The following is a 21392-nucleotide window of genomic DNA, read 5'->3' as shown; positions in this document are numbered from 1 at the left end:
TATATCAAGGGGATACAGTTTGGAAGGATATTAGGGTTAGATGAGTGAGAAATACAGCAATTCAGACTGAGGAGGCTGGTTTAAGTGAGCTATTGAGGATGTGACTCAACTGCCCTTATGGGGGACTTTGGCTTGTCAGAAATTAACTGGGAGCATCATGCAGCTGGTACAACCCGGGCCAGAAGATTCCTAAAAACCTGGATGACAACTTTATGGAACAGGTCCTAAGGGAGCAGACTCAGAAACATGCCCTCTTTGATCTGCTGCTTGTCAACAGAGTGGATGTCATTAGCAAAGTGGAGATTGGTTGACAACCGTCTTGGCCACAGTGACTATATAGCAATTGAGTTTCAAATCCCTTTTGACAGGAGGAAAAATGCCAGCACTGGACATGAAGACAGCAGACTTCAGGCTGCTCAGGGAATTAGTATGTAAGGCCTCCTGGGAAATGTTTTTGCAGGTGCTGGTCACTTTTCAAACATCACCTCCTAAGGACACAGGAGCAGACAATCCACAAATGTCAGAAGTCAAGCAGGTGAGGCAGAAGGCCAGCTTGACTGAGCAGGGATCTTCTCTTGAAAATAAGGAAAAAAAGGAAGGTGTATACGCAGTGGAAGCAAGGTCAAGTGACGTGGGAAGAGTACAGAGAGGCTACCTGCTGCTTTAGGGAGAAAATTCATGTGGCCAAAGCTCAACTGGAGTTGAAGCTGGCCAGAAATGTGGGGGACAATAGAAAGAGTTTTTTCAAATACATTAATGGCAATAGACAGTATTGAAATACCATTGGCCTGTTACAGGATGAGGATGGTCACCTCACAAACAGGGACAGAGACATGGCAGAAATGTTTAACAATTTCTTTGCTTCTCTCTTCAACATGGATGATGGACCAAGGGGGTCTCAGTGCCCTGAGCTGGAGGACCATGACTGCGAGAATGATCAAATCCCATTGACCCTGAACTTGGGTGGGATCTGCTGCTCCAGCTGGATCCCTATAAATCTATGGGGCCTGATGGGATACATCAAAGCATGCTGAAAGAGCTGGCTGATGTCATCACAAAACCACTTTTGAGGATTTTTGAGTGGTCTTGGGAATCCAGAGAGGTCCCAGCTGAGTTGGAAGCTCACAAATGTTGGCCCAGTTTTCAAGAAGGGCAGAAGGAAGACCGCGGAAACTCCAGGCCAGTCAGTCTCAGTTCGGTGCCTGGTTCGTTCGCGAAGCCTAGCCATGAAAGTTATGGGGAAGATTATTTTGGGAGGTACCGAAAAACACTTGCAGGACAATGCAGTCATTGGTCACAGCCAGCACAGCTTCATGAGAGGAAAGTCCTGCTTATCAAACGTGATTTTCTTTTATAACAAAGTAGCCCACCTAGCTGATCAAGGGAAGCCAGTTGATGTAATCACTTTGGATTTCAGTAAAACTTTTGATACTGTCTCTCAGAGTATCACTCTGGACAAAATGTCCAGCACACAACTGGATAAACACATCATGCCATGGGTGAGCAATTGGCTCACAGGTCGAGCACAGAGGGTAATAGTGAATGGGGTGACATCAGACTGGAGACCTGTCACTAGTGGGGTTCCACAGGGCTCCATCTCACGCCCTGTGCTCTTCAACATCTTCATAAATGACTTGGATGCAAGACTGGAAGGGATACTAGGTAAGTTTGCAGATGACACAAAACTGGGAGGAGCTATTGACTCCCTTGCAGGCAGAGAACTTGACAAATTAGAGGACTGGGCAGTCAGTAGCCATGTGAAGTTCAACAAGGGTAAGTGCTGGATTCTGCACCTGGGATGGGGCAACCGTGGATGTATGTAGAGACTGGGGAATTGTAATGGTTTGAGAGCCCCAAAATCCAATTCTTGATTACAGGAGATGAGATGCTGGAATGCAGTGCCATAGAAAGGGACCTGAGGGTCCTGGTTGATGGCAAGTTGAATATGAGTCAGCAGTGCCCTGGCAGCCAGGAGGGTCAACCATGTCCTGGGGGGCATCAGGCACAGCATCGCCAGCCGGTTGAGGGAGGGGATTGTCCCGCTCTGCTCTGCACTGGTGCAGCCTCACCTTGAACATTGTGTGCAGTTTGGGGCACTGCAATAGAAGAAAGATATTAAGTTCTTAGAGAGTGTCCAAAGGAGGGCAATGAAGATGGTGAAGGGCCTCAAGGGGAAGCCATATGAGGAGCAGCTGAGATCACTTGGTCTGTTCAGCCTGGAGAAGAGGAGACTGAAGGGAGACCTCATTGCAGTTACAAATTCCTTGTGAGAGGAAGAGGAGGAGCAGACACTGATCTCTTCTCTGTGGTGACCAGTGTCAGAACCCAAGGGAGTGCCTTGAAGTTGTGTCAGGGGAGGTTTAGGTTGGATATTAGAAAGAGGTTCTTCACCCAGAGGGTGGTTGGGTACTGAATGGGCTCCCCAGAGAAGTGTTCACATGACCAAGGCTGAAAGAGTTCAAGAAGCATTTGGATGATACTCTCAGTCACATGGTGTGACTCTTGGGAATGGTCTTGTGCAGGGTCAGGAGTTGGACTTGATATTTTGTGGGTCCCTTCCAACTTGGCATATTCTGTGATTCTGTGATGTGCTTCATAACAGTCCTTGTTCCCATTGGTACCCAATACCTGCTCCCTTCCTTTCCAGTTATGCATTTGGGGTGGCAGGACTAAGAAATAATAGAGCTCTTTGGTGCTGTTAATCCGTTTTCTATCTCTGACTTCAGTCTCCAAGCATGTATAATGGAAGAACGTTCCCATCTGCTCCTGCCCTGCCCCCACCTCTGTTACTTGAGTGGAAGGAATGGTGGTACTCTTGTATGCTCCAGCTATGTGTACAACCTACCATATTCTCTTTTTTCTTTTCTGTGCCAGGTCATATTTCCTGCAGTCCTGTAAGCCAAAGTATGAGGCCTGTTGCCCCAAATCCATTGAAATCTATGCTCCTGCAGTGCCAGGTCTCAGTCAGGGTGAGATTCAGTGCAGTACACATTGGTAGAGATATTGGCGAGGCACTTCAAATACCCACCAGGCCTTGCCTGTGATACACATACACCACGATCCTACCCACTTTTATGTGTATGATGCCACCTGTACCAGCTCTTCAGAGTCCCTAATGATCTCATTATGTTGATATTGCAACAGATTACAATTGGATGGCTGGGAGAGGGCAAAGGGGAGTGTAAAGTGCTCCCTGCACATTGGGAGTGAAGCAAGCTGCAGCGCTGCCTCGTCAACACTGTGCTTACCTCAGAAGTCATCCTTCCCATACCAACACCAATTCTGTTCTTTGTCAGATCAGTTTCCAGTACATCAGAAGCATAAAATGTTACCAGAAGTTGTTGCTACCTCCAGTAGCACTTGGTATCTCCATCTGACCTTGGTCTCCATAATGGCTGCAGGGCAAGTGAATTCAACTCAGTCTGATGAGGAGCAGCTGTTACACAGCTTTAGGTACCAGATTTACTAGTTTTCCTCCTCTAGCTGATAGAGCTGAACACTGAAAGGGCCAGAAGTCCCTCAAATCTTCTGTTTCTTATGTAACAGTCTTTTAGGGAGAAAGAAAGCTTTAAATGTAAAATCAATCTGTTCTTTCTCTTTTATTTTCAGTCAGTTTTCAGTCCATGTACATGAAGTGATGCATATGCATGTACCTCTCCAGCAAGATCTTTTTTCCTAGAACTTTGCAATGAAAATCTGTGAAACCTCTTTCCAACCTTTATCAGGTTTTCAGTGTATCAGGCAAGGCGAAAAACAATAGTAAGACCAAAAATCATATGCAGATGGTTTGTTCCCCATAGCTCATGTCTTCCAACCTCATTGGTTGCATTTTCACATAAGTCTAGAGATACATCTGCCAGCTATTTTAAAGCTTGTGTACCATTTTACTTAGGAGACAGAACCAGACATTAGAATTTTTCGTGACAGTTCTCAAGTACAAAAAATATACAAACAAAGATTTCAAAACATAGGTACAAAAGGAGAGATGGGAAACATACAATCATGCCTGCCACCTAATAAGTTCTTCTAATCACCATATTTTATTATCTTCAAGGACAAATCTTCAAAGTGCTTTTGTTGCTGCAGGAGATAGAATGCATATGGGCTGCTGCTTTGTTTTTTCCAAGAATCCTGAAGGTTGATCTGTTTTGATAGTAAATGAAGTTGTCTACAGGTTTGTGAAACTTGTGGTTTGATTAGATTTTAGAGGTTCTCTGAGCCGTTTAATGTATTAATATTAGGCTATTTTTAAAAGAGTATTTTTTTAATAAATCTGTCATATTCCACGTTAAGTTGTTTTCTAAAGATTTCATATACATATATCTGTACTTAAATACATTTGGAATCTTGTATAAAGGACTAATCCAGAATTTTTGGCAAAGTCTCTATTCAGGTGGAAAATGCCAGAGATGATTTTGTGTTGAACAACCCTAATACATGCCAGTGAAATCTCTATCTCATAATGTACCATTATGTATTTTGTTCTAAACTTATTTATAGGAACTATCTCAGAATTTGGCAAAATTTCTGGGTTTTTAAAATTATGTTGTTTTTCATATGCCTCCAGTCTCCCACATGCAGAGTCATTTTTCCTTCGTTCTTGAACCCAACTGTTCTGTGAAACTACTGCCTTCTTACTCAGAATATTGGCTTCCTGTCTGTGCTTACAGAGAAGAAGATTATGATCTTGAGAGTTGTGCATAACCACAAATCTGGGAGGTGCAGGGTTTGAGATATACTCTTTCCTACTTGGAACTTCAGAAGCAGGATCTTTCCAACTCATAAGACTGTTATGCATTAATAAGACAGGAATTTCAACAGCTGAAGTGAATGAAATCTGAATCTGTCCTAGAATAAGCAGTTTTGATATATTCTTATGACTTTAATTCTGAGACATTTTCCTTTTAACTTTTTCTATAGACTTAAGAAACTACAATATCACAAAGTCTAACGTTTTCTGTAAAAAAACATAATAAGCCTAATAGAGATTGCTGTCCCATATTTCCTGTTATAAGAACATGTTTTGTATGTAAGCGTATTGAAGTTAAATCTCTGGACTCAAATTCTCTAGATGTCTACTAGGATTTTTTTTTTTTTGGCAAAAGTTTCACTAATGTAGCTCAACTATTTTTAAGGATGAAATAATGTGAAAAGACAGTCTTGCGTTCATATTAATTTTAATTACATTTACCATGTCATCTCTACAAAGTTAATTGAGATTACATTTGGCCCAGTTTATAATAGATGGAAGCTAAGAACAGGGAGAGAATTTCTCCTCTTTTTTCTACACTGCTGTGAAAGGAAGTTAATATTCCTTCACTCTCAATGTAGGAGCCTATGGAAGGAGACTGGAAGAGCACAAGAGGAGTAGTCAGGTAAAAAGATAATCAGGAACTAGGATTAAGGGGAGAATGGGAGCAGATACAAGGGAGACAGGACTGTTGGGGATTTACTGTTTCTTTCTCTTCACAGGTATTTCTGCAGACCAAACAACAGCTTTCTAATACTATGAGTTTATTCCTCTGTGTTAACCAATGGTGGATTATACTGAGTATCTACATTTTCTTGTTTGCTTTTGTGGAAAGATGAAAAGTTAGTTTAGTTCCATGGCAGGCAACAATAAAGTCAGTTTTACAGGAGGGATGAGTATCTGCTACTGTTGACACTTAATGTTGACACAGCAAAAGCTCCAAAACCTGAGCACATTAAAAGACCAGGTTGTTGCCCTATTAAACTAGGAACAATGAGGCAACATGAATTCCAGGCTTTCCTGAGTTTTAAATACTTGATTTTGTAACCTTGACATAGCTTTAAAAAATACATTAAATTATATATAAGGAAAAAATAGCAAAGAATTAATAAAGTAATGCTTTTTTTGCTTGGCAGCAGCTATGTGCAAATTGACAGGATTTTTCCTGTGCCTGCTAGTTTAATTGAGTTTTAAACATTGCAGTATTTGAAGTTTGATGCCAAGGTTACTGACACCAGTAAACAGTGATGAGTACACCATGATTGTGTGTAAACATCATGCAGTGATGAAAGGTGAAATCTGAAAAACAGTGAAGTGAAATGAAATTAAAGCTGCAAGCAAAATAGCTGCATTTATTAAAATGAATAAAAATGTGTAGCCTTTGTTTTGGACTGGATTCTCAGTTTCCTTAAATCCATTTATGCTAGCTATTTCCAGTATCTGGAGAATCTAGCCCAAAATGAAAGGCTTTTTTCGTGAGTTCTTCCTCTAAGTTTACAACCTCCTTTATGTTATTTAAAAGAGAAAGGCAGAAAGGGGAAATTATATTTTGTATGTGTTTACTAGGGAGATGAAGGGGATATTAACCCCTCCTCATCACTATCACTATTTGCACAGTCTGTGCTGCATGCACTCTCATCGTGTGATCTGCTTAAACCAGCATGATTGCACAGCTTCTCCCTTTAGAACAGGTCTCTGCCTGCCCTGTTCTGAATGCTGTATGAAGATTCTTTCAGGGTATGATCTGCAGACTCCTAGTCTTAAATCATACCACTTACTGTGAAATATAATTTTAAATATAGTAGCTTTGCAAGGTTTCCATGGCTGCCTTAAAAAGACATCTCCCAGATTTTTCAGGGTACTCTGCGGAGCAGCACTTGAGAGTCCTCAGAAGTACCCCTGTAAACTAATCAGTCCATCTGAAAAGAGTGAAGATTTAGCAGCTGAACAGGGTGAAGTATTGCATATTCCAGTGTGCTTTTTGAAAGAAATTCATGTTGCTTTGGAACAGGAGATTTGATATTCAAAAAGAATTTATATCCTTTATTAGAGCCCTGACTCAGCAAAGTATTTAAGCATGTTCTGTTATGCCCCTATTAGCTTTCCATTTTGCTGCTTCTTAAGAGCTGTAGTGAGTCAGAAGCAGCAAGCCAAATGGAAAGGGAGAGATGTTTTCATGGATTTGCTCACAAAAAACTTACTTCATGATGAATTAAATTAGTACGAATAATAAGAATTTTTGCTTCTAGCAAATTAGTGTCATGAGACTCCAACAGGGCTAAGAGATTAATACAGATCATCTGTTTTTTGCAGGTTTTGTTTTCAACTATAATACTTAGAAAATTTTTAAAAATAAAATATACATTAAAAAAAAAGGCTGAAGTTTTATCTGAAATGAAGAGGTCAGAAAAGGAGTCCAAGATTGCTAGCCTACTTTAAATTATTCTGATCTGATCTCTTGCTGGAATTCCCCTTTTGGGCTACTGCTTTGCCTCCTATGATTCCAAATAGTAACTGCCAGCTCATCAAGTGTGTCTTAACCTTCAAATGCTGAACTTACTCTAGGTGATGTCAGACTCCTTGAATGTAGGAATTGTATTATCCTATTTCTGTAGCTCTAGGTCCTCTCCTACTGCTAGCAATTTGTAAGAAATGCTTGAATTATGTAGGCTTATTTTATGAACTTTTGTGAGCAATTATTTAGTGTATTATTTGAACAGATGGTCTTTTTCAGCTATTTGCATGTTAGGAATTATTTGACCTGCCCACAAGCAGGGAGATAAGAGCAGTGACAAGTAGTTAGGATTGTACTGGTACAGTTAAATTTAGGGGGATGGGGACTGTGTGGGGTCTGTTGATACCACTCACTTTCTTCATCGTTTTATTAACAAGGAACTAAATAATTTTATTCTCATCCACTCTGTTCATCTTATTCTGTTTTAAATTTTTTTCAATCTAGAGAAAAATGAACATCATGTATAGCTGAGTGAGGTAGGAGGTGAATTGAAAAATTGAGAGCTTCTGAATATTTCTGTAGTCATGTCCTTGGTGCCAGTCAGATGAAAGAAGGTTCACATCTGGTATTTGGCTTGAGTGAGAGCTACAATTTCTCCACTGGCAGTGCTGCCAGCAGTATAGTAATTGTCCATGGTTTCAAGCACCTTCCACCATATTTTGTCATCGTGAAAATGAATGCAATCATCAGTAATTTATTATTCTTGTCAGATGCTATAAATTAAGCAAAGTATTATCTTTTAAATGCAACAGAAGGACTTGTTTCAGGCTATTGAAGGCATCTGTTATTTTTTCATTTTTATTACACTATTTTTTTCCAATTTTTAGGGAAGCAACGTGATGGAGGACCAGGATCTCTTGGAAATAGGAATCCTTAATTCTGGGCACAGACAGAGAATACTCCAAGCAATCCAACTTCTCCCAAAGGTATAGTTTCTGTTATTATCCAGATGAGGGAACTAACTTAACATTATTTAAAACATTTTTTTTAATGGAAATAAACATAACTCTCTACTGATTTTGTAGACATGTTTTTTGCATATGCAACCATGGCATAAAATAATGTCATTACATTGGACTCCCTTTATATAGATATAGTTGACAAAGCAAAGGAAAGTAAAATCTGTAATTTGAAGTGATGCTGTTTCAGCTTTATTTTAATTATTTTTGGTTTTACAGCCTGTTGATAGACTGTCATTAAATATGTGTAAATAAGGCTGTTCATAAATCCTAGACTGTTTGTCTCTTACGTAGCAGTTGCCCTGGAAATATTTTACCCTTCATATAAGTATTCTTAAAAACGTTGGATGAAAAATTGTTTTCCTAATACCCGCCTCTTATGTTAGATGCAGAGATTTCCTTCAGGTTTCATATTTGATTTGTTGCAATGTGTATGAATTTTGCTTCTCAGCTGTGGACAGAATAACTTGCAATCATTTTTCCAATCATTTTTTGTGCTAGCCAATTTGAACTGTAGATTTTAAAATCGACAGTAGAAAGAGATTGCTCTTATATTCTGCTTACCAGAATATATCAGTGGAGGCTTCTACTACCATTCCAAACAAGAGAGACAGTGGACCTAGCATAAAATACCATCATTTTAATTAGGAAAGCTGTATAAGGAGAATGAATGAGGAGTAGCAGAGACCAGTAAGGCTCAGAAGGCTGCCACATATGATAGGGATACTTTGTACAAAATACTGGGACCAGAATAAAAACAACTCTAAAGTACATTGAGAGTTCTGGTAGCAGCATGTGTAAAATAACTGAGATAAAGATTAGTCCACTTGCAGCTTCATATGGCTGGAGAATGAGAAAAGTTATTAAAGCACTTTTGAATCTAGAGCATGAAGCTGATGTTGCTGGAAGAGGCTTTTTGAGGCATCAAGGCTTACTGGATGGATGACTTGTAAAAGAGAACAAGGGTTTCTTTTGTATGGTAAAATCAGAAGTTGCTAAACAGTATCTTTATCTGAAGGTGCTAGTCAATCCATACATATTACAATATGAGTCTAGGCACTGAAACACGAAAAATCATTAAAGATAATAATTTTCCACATACAATATTAGACAAATGAGATAAAGGGTACCATTAATAGAGTATATAAAAGTAGCATTGGATGAATTACAATTGACATTAAAGATTTAACTGTGAATTTTTTAATTTTTCAGCAATGCTATCATTCAAACAAAATTTTTGTAATCCTAATCCAAGCTCGTAGGTGATGATATACTTAATCCGTTTTTCATACTTCTTAGAGAGATCAACTTTCATATATTCTTGTTTACAGTTTTCAAAATTAATAAATAGATTATTAATACATCAGCATCTTAGTGCTATCTGCACTCGGTGGCTGGTGTTTATGAAAATACTGTTAATACTGTCTGCTTTTGGAGATTTCACTAATGCTGAGACCAGATTTTGTTATAAAACTACAACCGAGGTATTTTTAAAGTTTTTTTGAGGTGAGAAGGGACATAATCAAGATTTAGAGGTACTCTTGAAACCAGTTTAGAACAAGATGGTTATGCAGTTACTTGGAAGAATTCTGGATGGCTTGAAGCATGGGCTGAATAATGGTGAGGTAGTTTTCAGCATCTTCCCTGTTGAGCTAAAAAACCCCAGTCCTTAAGAACCATGTTCTTAACATGTCTTTGATGCCAAGTTGTTACACCAAAACAAAGGCAGTCAAAAGCGTCGCATTTCTTCACTTAAATGACTCAGCAACGTAAAAGAGCTTACATAGTAAAAATACATAATTTCTTATACAAAAGTGAGTTCTTTTGAAGGCACAACTGTCAGAGTAGTTATTGTAAAGTAAGACACGCAGGTATCCCCAGAAATGCCAAGGCAGTGGAAAGAATTCAGAAAGTTTATTTGGAAGTCCAGAAACTTACAAAATACCTGACAGTGCAGTTTCTGCACTGGGCCCCAGGGAGAAAAAGGTGAGTTACCACGCTCTTAAGGCCTCTTTGTCCTCTGTGTTTCTCCCCTGCCTTTCCAAGGCCTCTGTACATGTCTGTTAGGGCTATTTCTCTCTGGCATAGGAGAGAGAGATAACACAGCTCTCTCTGCCACCCCCTCTCGACTGCAGAAGGCAAAAAAAAGCATCTAACCCTCTCAAGAAGGCACTTTGCAGGCTTCCTAAGTGTAATCAACAATGTCTAGCTTTCCTCTTACAAATTCTTCTGAGAGGAAACTATCCCTACAGTTATGGAGCCCAAAAGTTGGGATCATGGGTAGTTTTATCTAATGTAACTCACCCATACTGTATTCACAACAGCTTGTTAAAGACATAAAACACTTCCACTTCCTGCAGTGAACTGTGGAATATTTCTGTATATTTATTTATTTGTTGTTAACTTCAGCTCTGTCATCATGCATTCAAAATCGTATATACCATCTAAATCCTTTAAGACCTCAAATGATAATTGGAGTCACACTAATTTGAATCCCATTAGATAAAAATTCTTTTAGGTTGTTTGTTTTGAACATTTACCTCTTTTCTGTTCCTCATTTAATTTAAAACTTGATGACTCCTTGTTTTTTACTACTTAATAACTATGGTGATGATGTTATTTTTAGTTTTACTATTAGTGTTTCTTGTCTTCAGATACTTCGTAGCTCAGATTTTGATGTGGAAGTTAAATGCTTTAAAAAACATCTATGGAACAACACTTCCTTAAAGCCATATACTCAGGCAGCATTCAATAAGCTTAGAGGGTAAAAAATCAAGCAACAAATCTATTTTTAAAACTCTTTTTGTTAGTCTGATCAATATTCAACTCTACAGCCTGGAAATGCAACAGGCATTTAGTAGCTGGAAGGAAAGGCTGTCTTTTTTACTCATAATTGCTGCCTTTCTAAAAAGTAATGAATTTCTATATGTCAAATACCAGTATCCTGATTAGAAACCATGCTCCAGAGCTTGAAGTAGTTTTAAATAGGGAAAAAACACCCACATATTTGTCTGAATATAGATAATTAATCATTGTAATTTCTTATGCACTATTTAACTGGTATAAAAAGATATGTTTACCTGGATTTCTCAAAATATTTTCCCATGATGATACTGTATTTGGGGAGAACATTTCATAGGAAGGTAAACTGATAGGTTCACCAATAGGTAGATAGAGTTGAAATCTTTCAATTAGAATTATTCTTTTCAAAATACCCTTTATTTTTGTTAGATTAGAGCTTGTAGCCCAAATTCTTATCTTGTACCAATATAATTTAGGTTATTCAAGTTTCACATTAATATTAACTGGAGCACTTCATGGCTTATTATTATTAGATAAGGTTAAGACAGTCCATTAGAAATATAATTTGTAAAGTTAATTCTTGAAGTGGAAATATTTTATACATGACATCAGTCTTAGAGCAAATTTCATAGCAGAGTTTAATATTGCATTTAAGATTTTTTTGTGTGAAAAATGAAATCAATAAATGTTTGGAGAAGAATTTTATATGTTTTATTAAAATGAGAAAAGAGTTGTGTGCAATGTATGCTTAATTGACTAAGAAAATAATAGCAGTCATGACAAAATTTTAGTCACGCTTAAGTTCCATAGGAAACTTAGGGAGCATTGTCAAGTTATTTCAGCATCCCAAACATATGTGCAAGTGGCTTCTCAGTGGGTTCCTCAAAAACTAATATATTTTTTAAAAATAACAATTATCCTAGCTTATCTCAGAACTTTTCAAAGAAAAAGGATTGGTTTTGTGTGGGATGCTCAGTGTATGGCTGCTTCTCCCAGCACATAATGGGAACACATTCTCTCATTTGACAGATGGAAGAAAGATGTTCACTGAGAGCAGCTTTCTTCTGGCTTCAGAGCTATTCTTAAAGCAGCTTGTTCCTTCCTGCATAGAGAGGTCTCAGTACAAAGCAAGTTCGGGAATAGCAGTGGTGTGCAGGCAGCCAGCCTCTTTCTTGGGTGCTTTGCAGAACTAGACAAGAAGTAGGATTTGATCAGGCTATGAGTACATGCTGTCTGAGTGGTGTTATATGAATGGTAAAGCTGTGCTTCCAAAAAGTGCTGGACTTATTACTCATATTTAGCACTCTTCTGTGCAAGCACAGTAAGTCTGGCATTTAGGAAAACAGAACTACTGTGCATATGCTCATTAACTATGCTGTGTATGTAACAGAGAAAGACCACATCATGTGTTTGCTGTTGCTATATTGCTATTCGCTTAGACACCCCAGAGCTCAGTAAGCTGATTTCAATCCTGGTGTTTAATAATCTCCCATTTAGCACTTCCATTCCTAAAGACAGTTTCCAAACTAGGAGATGCTGCAAAATGATGTCATAATGTTTATGACCCTTTCTGACTGTGACTCCTTGCTTCTGGTCTGCTGGAAGTGAAGATGAAAAACAGGGGTCAAAGGAAGTGCTTTCTACCCTGCTGTTTTCCCTCCTTCTTGTGCCTCTGGGATTTACTTTCCTGGTTTAAAAGGAGACCACTCACATGCTCATTACACTACTTGCAAGACCTTTAACCATAAGGACAGAAAAAAAGTGTTAGAATCCAGCATAACACATGAATTTTTTAACTCTGAAATACAAATGTGTAGTCTAAATTATTTAAGTAATGCGGCACAATAGGAGTGGATCAGTAACACAAAGCAGTTAGATGTGTGCATGCTATAGTTCAAGGTGTTTACTTCAGATTAGCTTTAGACTGGTTCCATAAACCAAATACCTCCTCTAGGCATGTGCTTCAAAACTGCCTGATGAAAGGAGTATCACAAACATTTTCCTTCTTAACTGAGCCTATCAGTGAGCCACTCTAGACATGACATGCTGTCATTTATCTGTATCGTGTAGATAACAATAGCATGCTGCTGGTCCATTGCCCATACATATGTCTTACTTACCTTCCTGCTTCTTTTATACTTTCTTATTTGTGATTGACTGCAACATCTACTGCTTACACTGAGAATAGTCAGTGAGAAAACACTGTTCCCTTTTTTTGGTAACCATACTAGGATGACAACCTGAAGGACTTTTTTATGAGGTCAAAGGCCATAGGTTCCACTTAGTCCACAAGTTCCAGATTTAGATCTCTTAAGATAACATTGTATGCAATGGATATGTCCTGAACTCTTGCATTCGTTATCCTCAGTAGCACTGACTGAGAACTGTTCTTCCCTTGTCCCACACATCGTATTTGATGAAGAACTAGGAAGTCTGTTCACTGTTCTGGATGTGGAACTGTTTAAACTTCTCCAGAAAAAAGAGAAAGAAAGAAAAAAAGGAAAAAAAAAAGAACATGTTTTCCTTTAAATTTGAAATACAGATTCCAACTTCATAAACTGTAGAAATTACAATTCTGACAATCTTAGGCAGGAAACTCTGAACTAAGTCTGGATCTACCACTGGGGCAAGATCCTGAATTAAGTAGAGCTGTGGAGTGTGCCTGTACCATCTTTTTCTAGTAAGCTCCACAGGAAGACAAAAGGCTTTTGATTAGCAGAAAGAAAAAATATTAATAGAACACAAGCTTTAATAGTTAACTTTTAAAATATGTGACAGGGTAGACAGAACAGAAAACCAAAACATTTATATAGAGTTCTTCCTCACCCACTGTGTCTCTGCAGTCAGGTCCCTGTTTTCACTCAGTGTCTTTTTCAGCAGCAGCAAATGCAAAGTCTTCTCAGGTCCTTAGGGTTTTGTACCCATCCTCTGCAAAAGCTGCTCCTCTGCCCCTGACTGCAGGCTCGATTTCTGCCCAGGCACTGCAGGCACAAGCTCCACATGCTCCCACTGTGCCAGCCAGGCCCTTTGATCTTCAAAGTGTCACTCTTCTGAGCTTCTCTTTCAATGATCCAGAGGAGGAATGATCTCCTCTTCCAACAACATGACTCCGAGTGATCATATTTGTAAAGTAAGTAATATGTAACAGACAACTCACAAATACAGGGAAAAAAAAAGGACTGATACATACAACATTACAATAATCCAAAATTACTTAGCTTGGTAGTTTATAGTTTCATATAAGTTCTAAAAAACACTGCTTAGATCTCTTGGGTGGGCAGTGGTGTAAAAGAAAGGACTATATGCTTGCTAAAAAGATCTTTCTTCCAAACCAACATAAGCATAAAATCATAGCCATCATTTAAAAAGGAGCGCAAGTCAAGTAATCTCATCCTTCTTTTACAGTGGATAAAAAGCTTGATTTTAATACACACAGTGTTAAGATCCACCAGATAGTGATATTACCTGTGGAGAACATAGTATTAATTCCCCATCTGTCTGAGAAGATCAGAGAAAACTGGCAATAGTCTGTGTTACTGAATTCGCCTTGATGCTTCTGGTGCATATATGATTACTTTGAAGCTCTATTTGTGTTTGACTACCTTTTAGAGGCAAAAACTTAAGTACCTTTTAACCTAATGTAAAATATGGTATATAATCACAGCAGTGATGCACCTTTAAAAAGTCTGTTGTACAGACAGTCTCTTGTGAAGGATTTCTCAACCCATTAAGATGCTACTTGACATTACTATTTTATTATGAGAAACAGCTCTTTCTGGCTTCTGCTTTCTATTCATTTCAAAGGAAGTGATACTAGTAAAGATCAATAGGACCTAGGAAAGAAATCTCATATGGTTTGTGTCTTCTTCCACACTCCTTTTTATATTTTTGTAAACATTTCTTTTTCTCTAAATCCTATGGGCTTCAATTCCTAGCCTTTTCTACAGTCAGCATGGAAAAGTTTTCTGCAGTGAAAGAGCTGACGTTGGTATTGTTCTCTAACGAACCAAATTAATTAGTAGTAGTGTCTGTGGAAGAACGATACTGCCCCTATTTATGAGCAGTTAATATTTGAAACACTGTCATGACTTGAAGCTCAGAAATTTTACACTGATCTGAGTCAAACAGTATGCACATTGCTTAGGTGTTTGACACCACTAGTGCATATGTTGTAGCTGATGCGAAATGATTGAAATATTATACATGGAAATACACTCACTAGATAGGAGGGAGTTCTTCTTTCAGAAAAAAGTCACAGCAAATAACATCAGGAAGGAAGCCTACAGGGTCTAAATGATCTGAGAGGAGTCTAAGATAGTCTCAGAATCACAGAATAAAGTGCAGTATAGAAGAAAAAATAGTCGAAGCACTATGACCTGTTAATGAGGACTGGGATAAGGTGCAACTAAACTGGAATTCTCATAAAGTAAAAGGACAGCACTTCCAGAGAGATACTTCAAAGAGTTTTTATTTCAAAACTCAGTAACATTTTATATGAAAAGCAGATACTACTAATGATACTGTCACATCTATATAACCAGTGTATCTGTCAGTAAGTATGTAAAAGGAAAACATTCAGCCAGCTATGAATGACAGTTAATAAGCTAGTTGATGTTATTAACAGACAGAAAAAGACCTTCCCATACAAGAGGACAGATACTGAAAGTTTATTAATTTTCATATACTGGACACATTTTAGAAAGTCTCTTTTAGATAAGAGGGTGTTCTTAGTTCATGAGAAAACAAGATATTGCTTTTGTGATGAAACTAATAGCATATATTCTAGTTCTGAGATTAATTTTCTGTGATAGGAACAACTGTCCTGCCATGGTAGGTAGGCTCAGGGAGGGAGCTCAGGGGGACAGTGGGCAGGAAGCACTGGGATGAGGCAAGTAAAGGCAGGGACAGTGGCAGTGACTGAGCAGCTACATCCCAGAGCAAATCCACAGGACATCCATAGGGATGAGAATGGGACAAGGTCAATCTGGAGGGTGACTCAGTGGTTGAGGATCAGCAAGGTGCATGGCCAGGCCCAGACATACCTACAGCATAGCTCAGGCAAGTGTCAGGACATGGACCTGAGATCACAGGCAGCTCCTGCAGAAGGGGGGGTGGCCCTGTCTAGACTTCTCCCCACTCTTCCTCACACTGATCCAAGGCTATGCAGCTGCAGTACCTGCAGCATGGCCTTGAACAAAGGCAACGAAATCTCTGGGATAGGAAGAGGGAAAATACTTGCAGAGCGTTCTGCTGCCCAAAAACAGACCAGTGTTTCATGTAGGCTGTTGAGTGACCGAATCCAAACAGTGAAATTGTCAAATCCATTTCAGTTGTTCTCAGCCTCTTGCTTATTGTTCACCTGTGTTTACTTGCCTGCAGCCATATTAGAGGAATATCTGTTTTAACAACCCTTTTGTTGAAGATCTCCAGTGGGAATTGAGAATTTAGAAACTTGCCATGCTGTATTTACTTTTCAGAGGCTGTTGAGTTACCAAAATTACAGACCAGACTGTGTGGGTTTTCTCAATCAACAGGTCAAAAAAAAGTCATATTAAAATCAGAATTTATTAAAGGTAAAGATCAAGTAGTAATAAACAAAAGAAATAATTTGCATAACATACCCCATCTGAATACATTGAAAATTGTTTTGATGGTGCTTTGTTTTGCTTTGTTAGACAAAGGAAACAAAAATACCTCATATTTTCCAAACTCATTTGTTCCTTATTGGCCCTGTATGTCTTCATATCTTCTCTATATAAGATTTTTCTTCTTCTGTTTATCAGGTTCTTGCTTTTCAAGTGTCACCTGTTTAAGCATACCTTGTTTAAAATCAGCTCTTGAAATAAGATTCCTAGGAGTCAGAGCTCCCACGATCCTCAATGTTTTAGCAGTCTGCTGGACAGATTACTATCAATCTAATATTTAAAGCAAATCTGAATGACGATGAAAGAAGAATTTGCCATGCTTTTGACATAGAATAATTTAATTTTAAATTAGGATGAAAATAAATTCCAAAATGTCAGGTTCAACAACAAAACTGAGCTCTTACTTTCCAGTATGACTCCTTTGTTACAGGAGTGACCTGAAAGGCTTAATTCCTTTTGTTAATTATATGATTTCTCTTGTCTTTCCTTTATGATTTAAGATAATGGTTTCACTACATCATTTAGATATTTTATACCCAACGTCTGCAGCAAAAGAGTAAACTGTCATATTCACGGTGCAATGTGCCTGCATCACTGCTCTCTGATACTGCAGGAAACCAAGATCAAGATCACGACATGCTGGCTTTCTGCATTTCAACGGACAGATCGATGAGCAGTACAGTGGCTTTCAAATGCAGACTTTAATTTTCTTTTCTCTGCTTTGAATTCAAATTATATTTCAGATAAACTGTGGGAAATAAATTGGTTCAGGCAAGATATTAAGATCAGAATTCTCTCCTTTTGAAATCACTTTGTCACTCACTTCAAACTTAAGCTCAAAGCATTAGGTTTCTGTCAAACTTCCCTTGTTTCTCCTAAAGTAGGAATGTATATGAGCAGGCAGAAATGGGAGGCTGGCTTTCACTATTCGCAGTGTCACCCTTGCACAGTCAGGAGATCCTATGCAGAACACAAGGTTTCTAAACCTTTAAAGCTTCTTAACATTTTACCAGTTCAGTGTATTATCAAGTTAGCAATAGTTACACTTCTGTAGAAAGATGATATGTTTATAATACTGTTGAAAATTGAGGCTATTGCATAATTTTTTCTACTTCATTCCACTTCTATTTCTGCCACTATTGTAGATTGCTTTAAAATTCATAAAAACAATATGGCATAACAAACTACACAGGTAGAGGCTTTATACATTTTTATCTTTAATGGCTAGCTTGAAAGTCTTCACATTTGTCACTGAGAGGCAATTGTGAGAGAGAAATTGCAGCTTTTTACTTCTTAGTAGCTTAACAAAATTCAGAAAAATAAGATGCCAGTGGTATTTCTTAGTTTTTTATGAAAACAAGATTTATGAGATTAGGTGACTGTGTTGCTATATAAATGCAAGTGGTGCACTTCTGTGCACATCATTCTGTCAATTCCATTCCAATAATATCTGATTCGATTGTCCGCTCTCAAACAACTTTACAGACAATGAGCAATCTAAAATATGATAAATTCCCAGGAGTTCCATGAAAAATGTGAGCAGGTAGAGGAAAGAGACTTTTTTTAAACCTTCCCTAGGGGCAGAAAAAGTACAGTGCAGCTTCAAGCATTATAAAATAACAGATAGCCTGGTAGAAAAGATAAATTAGGAATAATATAACCAAGGCAATATGTTTCATTTGCAGTGATACCAAAAGAACCATTTCTCAGTCTAATTTCTTCCTCTTCTATGAAATTATAGGTGCAAATCTGACATTTCTGTGCAGTCACGATATTAGTAATGTCTCTTCCACCCTTTTGCCTTCCCCCACTCGTGGATTCTCTGTCTAGTAAGAATTGAACTCCAGCTACAGTCTTAGTACAGTCTGGTGTAAAAGGCAAGCAGCCATAAGAAAAATATCCATTGACAATTAAGTTTTATTACTGCTTTTGCACACAAAATTATTTCATGTTGTACTAATCACTAAAAGAATGTTGATCAGAGAATAACTGACCCAAAGAAAATAATACCCATAACTCCTTTTCTAAAAGATGTTTAATGAGTATAATCAGGAATTTTTGCTCATTCTTGTTTTTCAGATGAAGCAGATCGGTCACGATGGCTACAACCCCACCTCTGTAGCTGAATGGCTGGATTCCATTGAACTGGGTGACTATACCAAATCCTTTCTAATTAATGGCTATACATCGATGGACCTTGTGAAAAAAATCTGGGAGATTGAATTAATTAATGTAAGTTGATCAATTTATAGCAGTAGTTCCTCCTAAATACATTACGTAGTACTTGTCCTTATACATCAAGGAGAAAGCAGGAAAGCAATTTTCACTACAAATACTATCATCAGGTACTGTTAATGACTACAGCTGTTATGCCTGTACCTAGGTTGACTGTACCTTTACTTCCATTTACTTTGCCATTGTCTTTAGCATGGTATTCAATCAGCATGATTGTGTTTGCCTTCAGGCTGCTGAATGACATTAAAAATATGTTTTGGGAGTTTATGGCTACAAAGCATGAGTTTTAAAGTACTTCTTATAAAGATACTTACAGTTTACTTTTTATACATGCTTCATCTAAAGTAAACATAAAGGAAACCTTAAGTATAGTTATTAGGTAATGCTAAAAGAACACAGTATTTTCTTTAATTATCGCTTTTGCTTGAAACTTTATTTACATGAGTCAATTACATTCGATGCCCAAATTGGGCAACCATAAACTTTAGTGTGGACTGCACTGCAGGGTAATTTGGAATGAGATGAAGTTTGTGCTGTTACAATGAAGACATTGACTGCACAGCTTTGCCAGTGGAATTTTCATGTAACTTGTGTGTCTGAAACTGAGTTGTTTTCTCTTATGAAAGATAGATGATTGTAGCTTTGGATCTGCTGTGACTTTTGAAATCAACTGTATTGTCAGTTTATCTGAACTTTAGTGCAATCTCTACATGAAGAAAAGCCCAATATCATATTTTTATTGACTCTTCACAGTCAAAAGGCTCTGCTCTTCCTTCCATTGCAGGAGATACTGCATCTTTGTTTCTGATTAGTGCCTGAGTCCCAAACAGTCAAAGGGCTACCAGTAATCATAGGCAATCAAACATAGGATAAAGCAGTTGGTATGGTTTTATACTATGGAACAGTTCCCACTGTGTCCCAGGCTGGACAAATGAAGAACATAACTATGGTGCAAAACCATGTTTCAACACAGTAACTGGTGCATGAGGCAGAAGTAGGTATAGCCTGAGACCGGCATCTAAAGAAAAGAAGAGAAAGAAAAATATAAATGGAGTTATATCATATCACTTGAAAGACAAAACCATTGCATGTTAGAATTTCTTTTCTTGCTGTTACAATACAGTCAATGTTAACTGGCACAAAAATGTAGAGTAAGGACCAAACTCTGCCTTATGTGTTATGTCTGTGGCATTCAGTGTATGTTGTAGTTGTATAATTAAAGTCAGGATATGATTGATGCTATTATAGGTGTCTGCTGCTAAGCTATTTATAACTGTGGCTTTTTTCTGTAAGTGGCTGGATTTTAATAAGAACTGGGGACCCTTTCCCTGAGAAGCTAAGTCAGATTAACAACTAGCACTGAGTTGGAAAAAAAAGTGCAAGACTCTTCTTGTATTCTGTAACTTAATTTTGCATCCCAAACATTTTGTCATAATCAATTTGGAAACAGATTACCCTTTAGCTCCCCCAAGTGGATCATTAAAACTTCATTAAAGGTTTTTGGTTTTATTCCAAACTTGCTTAAGCTGATAAAAAGGAGAGTACCTGCACTGAAGTTAACAGGAATACACTTCTGTAAAACTAGTATAAACCAGACCTCTATATATCCCTCTAATTTTAAAGCTTAACATTATGTTCTGATTGAAGGTCTGTACTTCTTAGAAAAACACCCCCTTTTGCCATGAGCTGCAAATAGAAGCTGTTTAATAGTCGTATAAGTACTTGTATAGATACAGAAATATATAGAGAGAAATGTTTTTCCCACTTGATATGTTTGGATTATGTTGTTCAAAAGCATAGTAAATCACAGAATATGCTGAGTTGGAAGGTACCCACAAGGATCACCAAGTCCAACCCTTAGCCCTGCACAGGACCATTCCCAAAAGTCACTCCTACAAGTTCTACATTCTATGCATTTCTATTTTAGTCCGACCAGTATATATTTGATTCCCCCCAATCAGTAGCTAAGCTAACTGTAACGATATTATGTTCACTGAGAAAAGCTATAGCTTAGAAAATTATTTACTGTTACTTTTCTCTTTCAATTGAGGGAAATCTTTCAGAAATGGACAAGAAATTGTTCTGAAGCATTGTGCAGTCTGACAGAACAAGATACTTAGCTCTGACCAGCAGGCCTGCTGTCTGAAATTGATTTCAAAGGTCTCACTTCCCATTTGGGTGATGGCAAAGAAAAGCTTATTACAGAAAGTGTTTCATAAAAGAACGCATAAAGGTCAAAGCCACTAAGTCTGGAACAGAACTCTTCACTTGAGTAGGTCAAAATCCAGGCATTTGAAAAATAAGAGAAAAAACAGACTCAGCATCCTGAAAAGAATTCAAAGTACCCTTGTTTTGGTGGCTCTTGGTGCTTAAGTTGTACGTGGAACAAGAAGTTTAATTTAAACTTATGTTCAAATATGCAATAAAAATATGTTAAGGGCTACAGAAATGATAACTTCTTCATTTTAGCTATAATTTTAAACAGT

At 37.9% G+C, this 21392-nt stretch overlaps 1 protein-coding gene across 15 annotated transcripts in view; it reads left to right on the top strand.

Annotated features, from left to right (window-relative positions):
- Nucleotides 1-21392, top strand: part of ANKS1B (ankyrin repeat and sterile alpha motif domain containing 1B) — a 417695-nt gene that overhangs the window by 243301 nt on the left and 153002 nt on the right. For all 15 annotated transcript variants that reach the window (XR_001873050.1, XM_017804295.1, XM_017804297.1 and 12 more), the window contains 2 exons: nt 8093-8191; nt 18751-18903. Coding sequence is in view for 14 of the 15 variants with exons in the window: in XM_017804295.1 (XP_017659784.1) it covers nt 8093-8191; nt 18751-18903 (252 nt within the window). In the remaining variant the exon portion in view is untranslated. The remainder of the gene's footprint in view (nt 1-8092; nt 8192-18750; nt 18904-21392) is intronic.

The sequence above is a fragment of the Lepidothrix coronata genome, unplaced genomic scaffold (genome assembly GCF_001604755.1).
Source record: "Lepidothrix coronata isolate B3197 unplaced genomic scaffold, Lepidothrix_coronata-1.0 Scaffold9, whole genome shotgun sequence".
Lineage (NCBI taxonomy): Eukaryota > Metazoa > Chordata > Aves > Passeriformes > Pipridae > Lepidothrix > Lepidothrix coronata.
The sequence above is the reverse complement of the archived record's forward strand: the minus strand, read 5'-3'. Positions and strand labels throughout refer to the sequence as shown.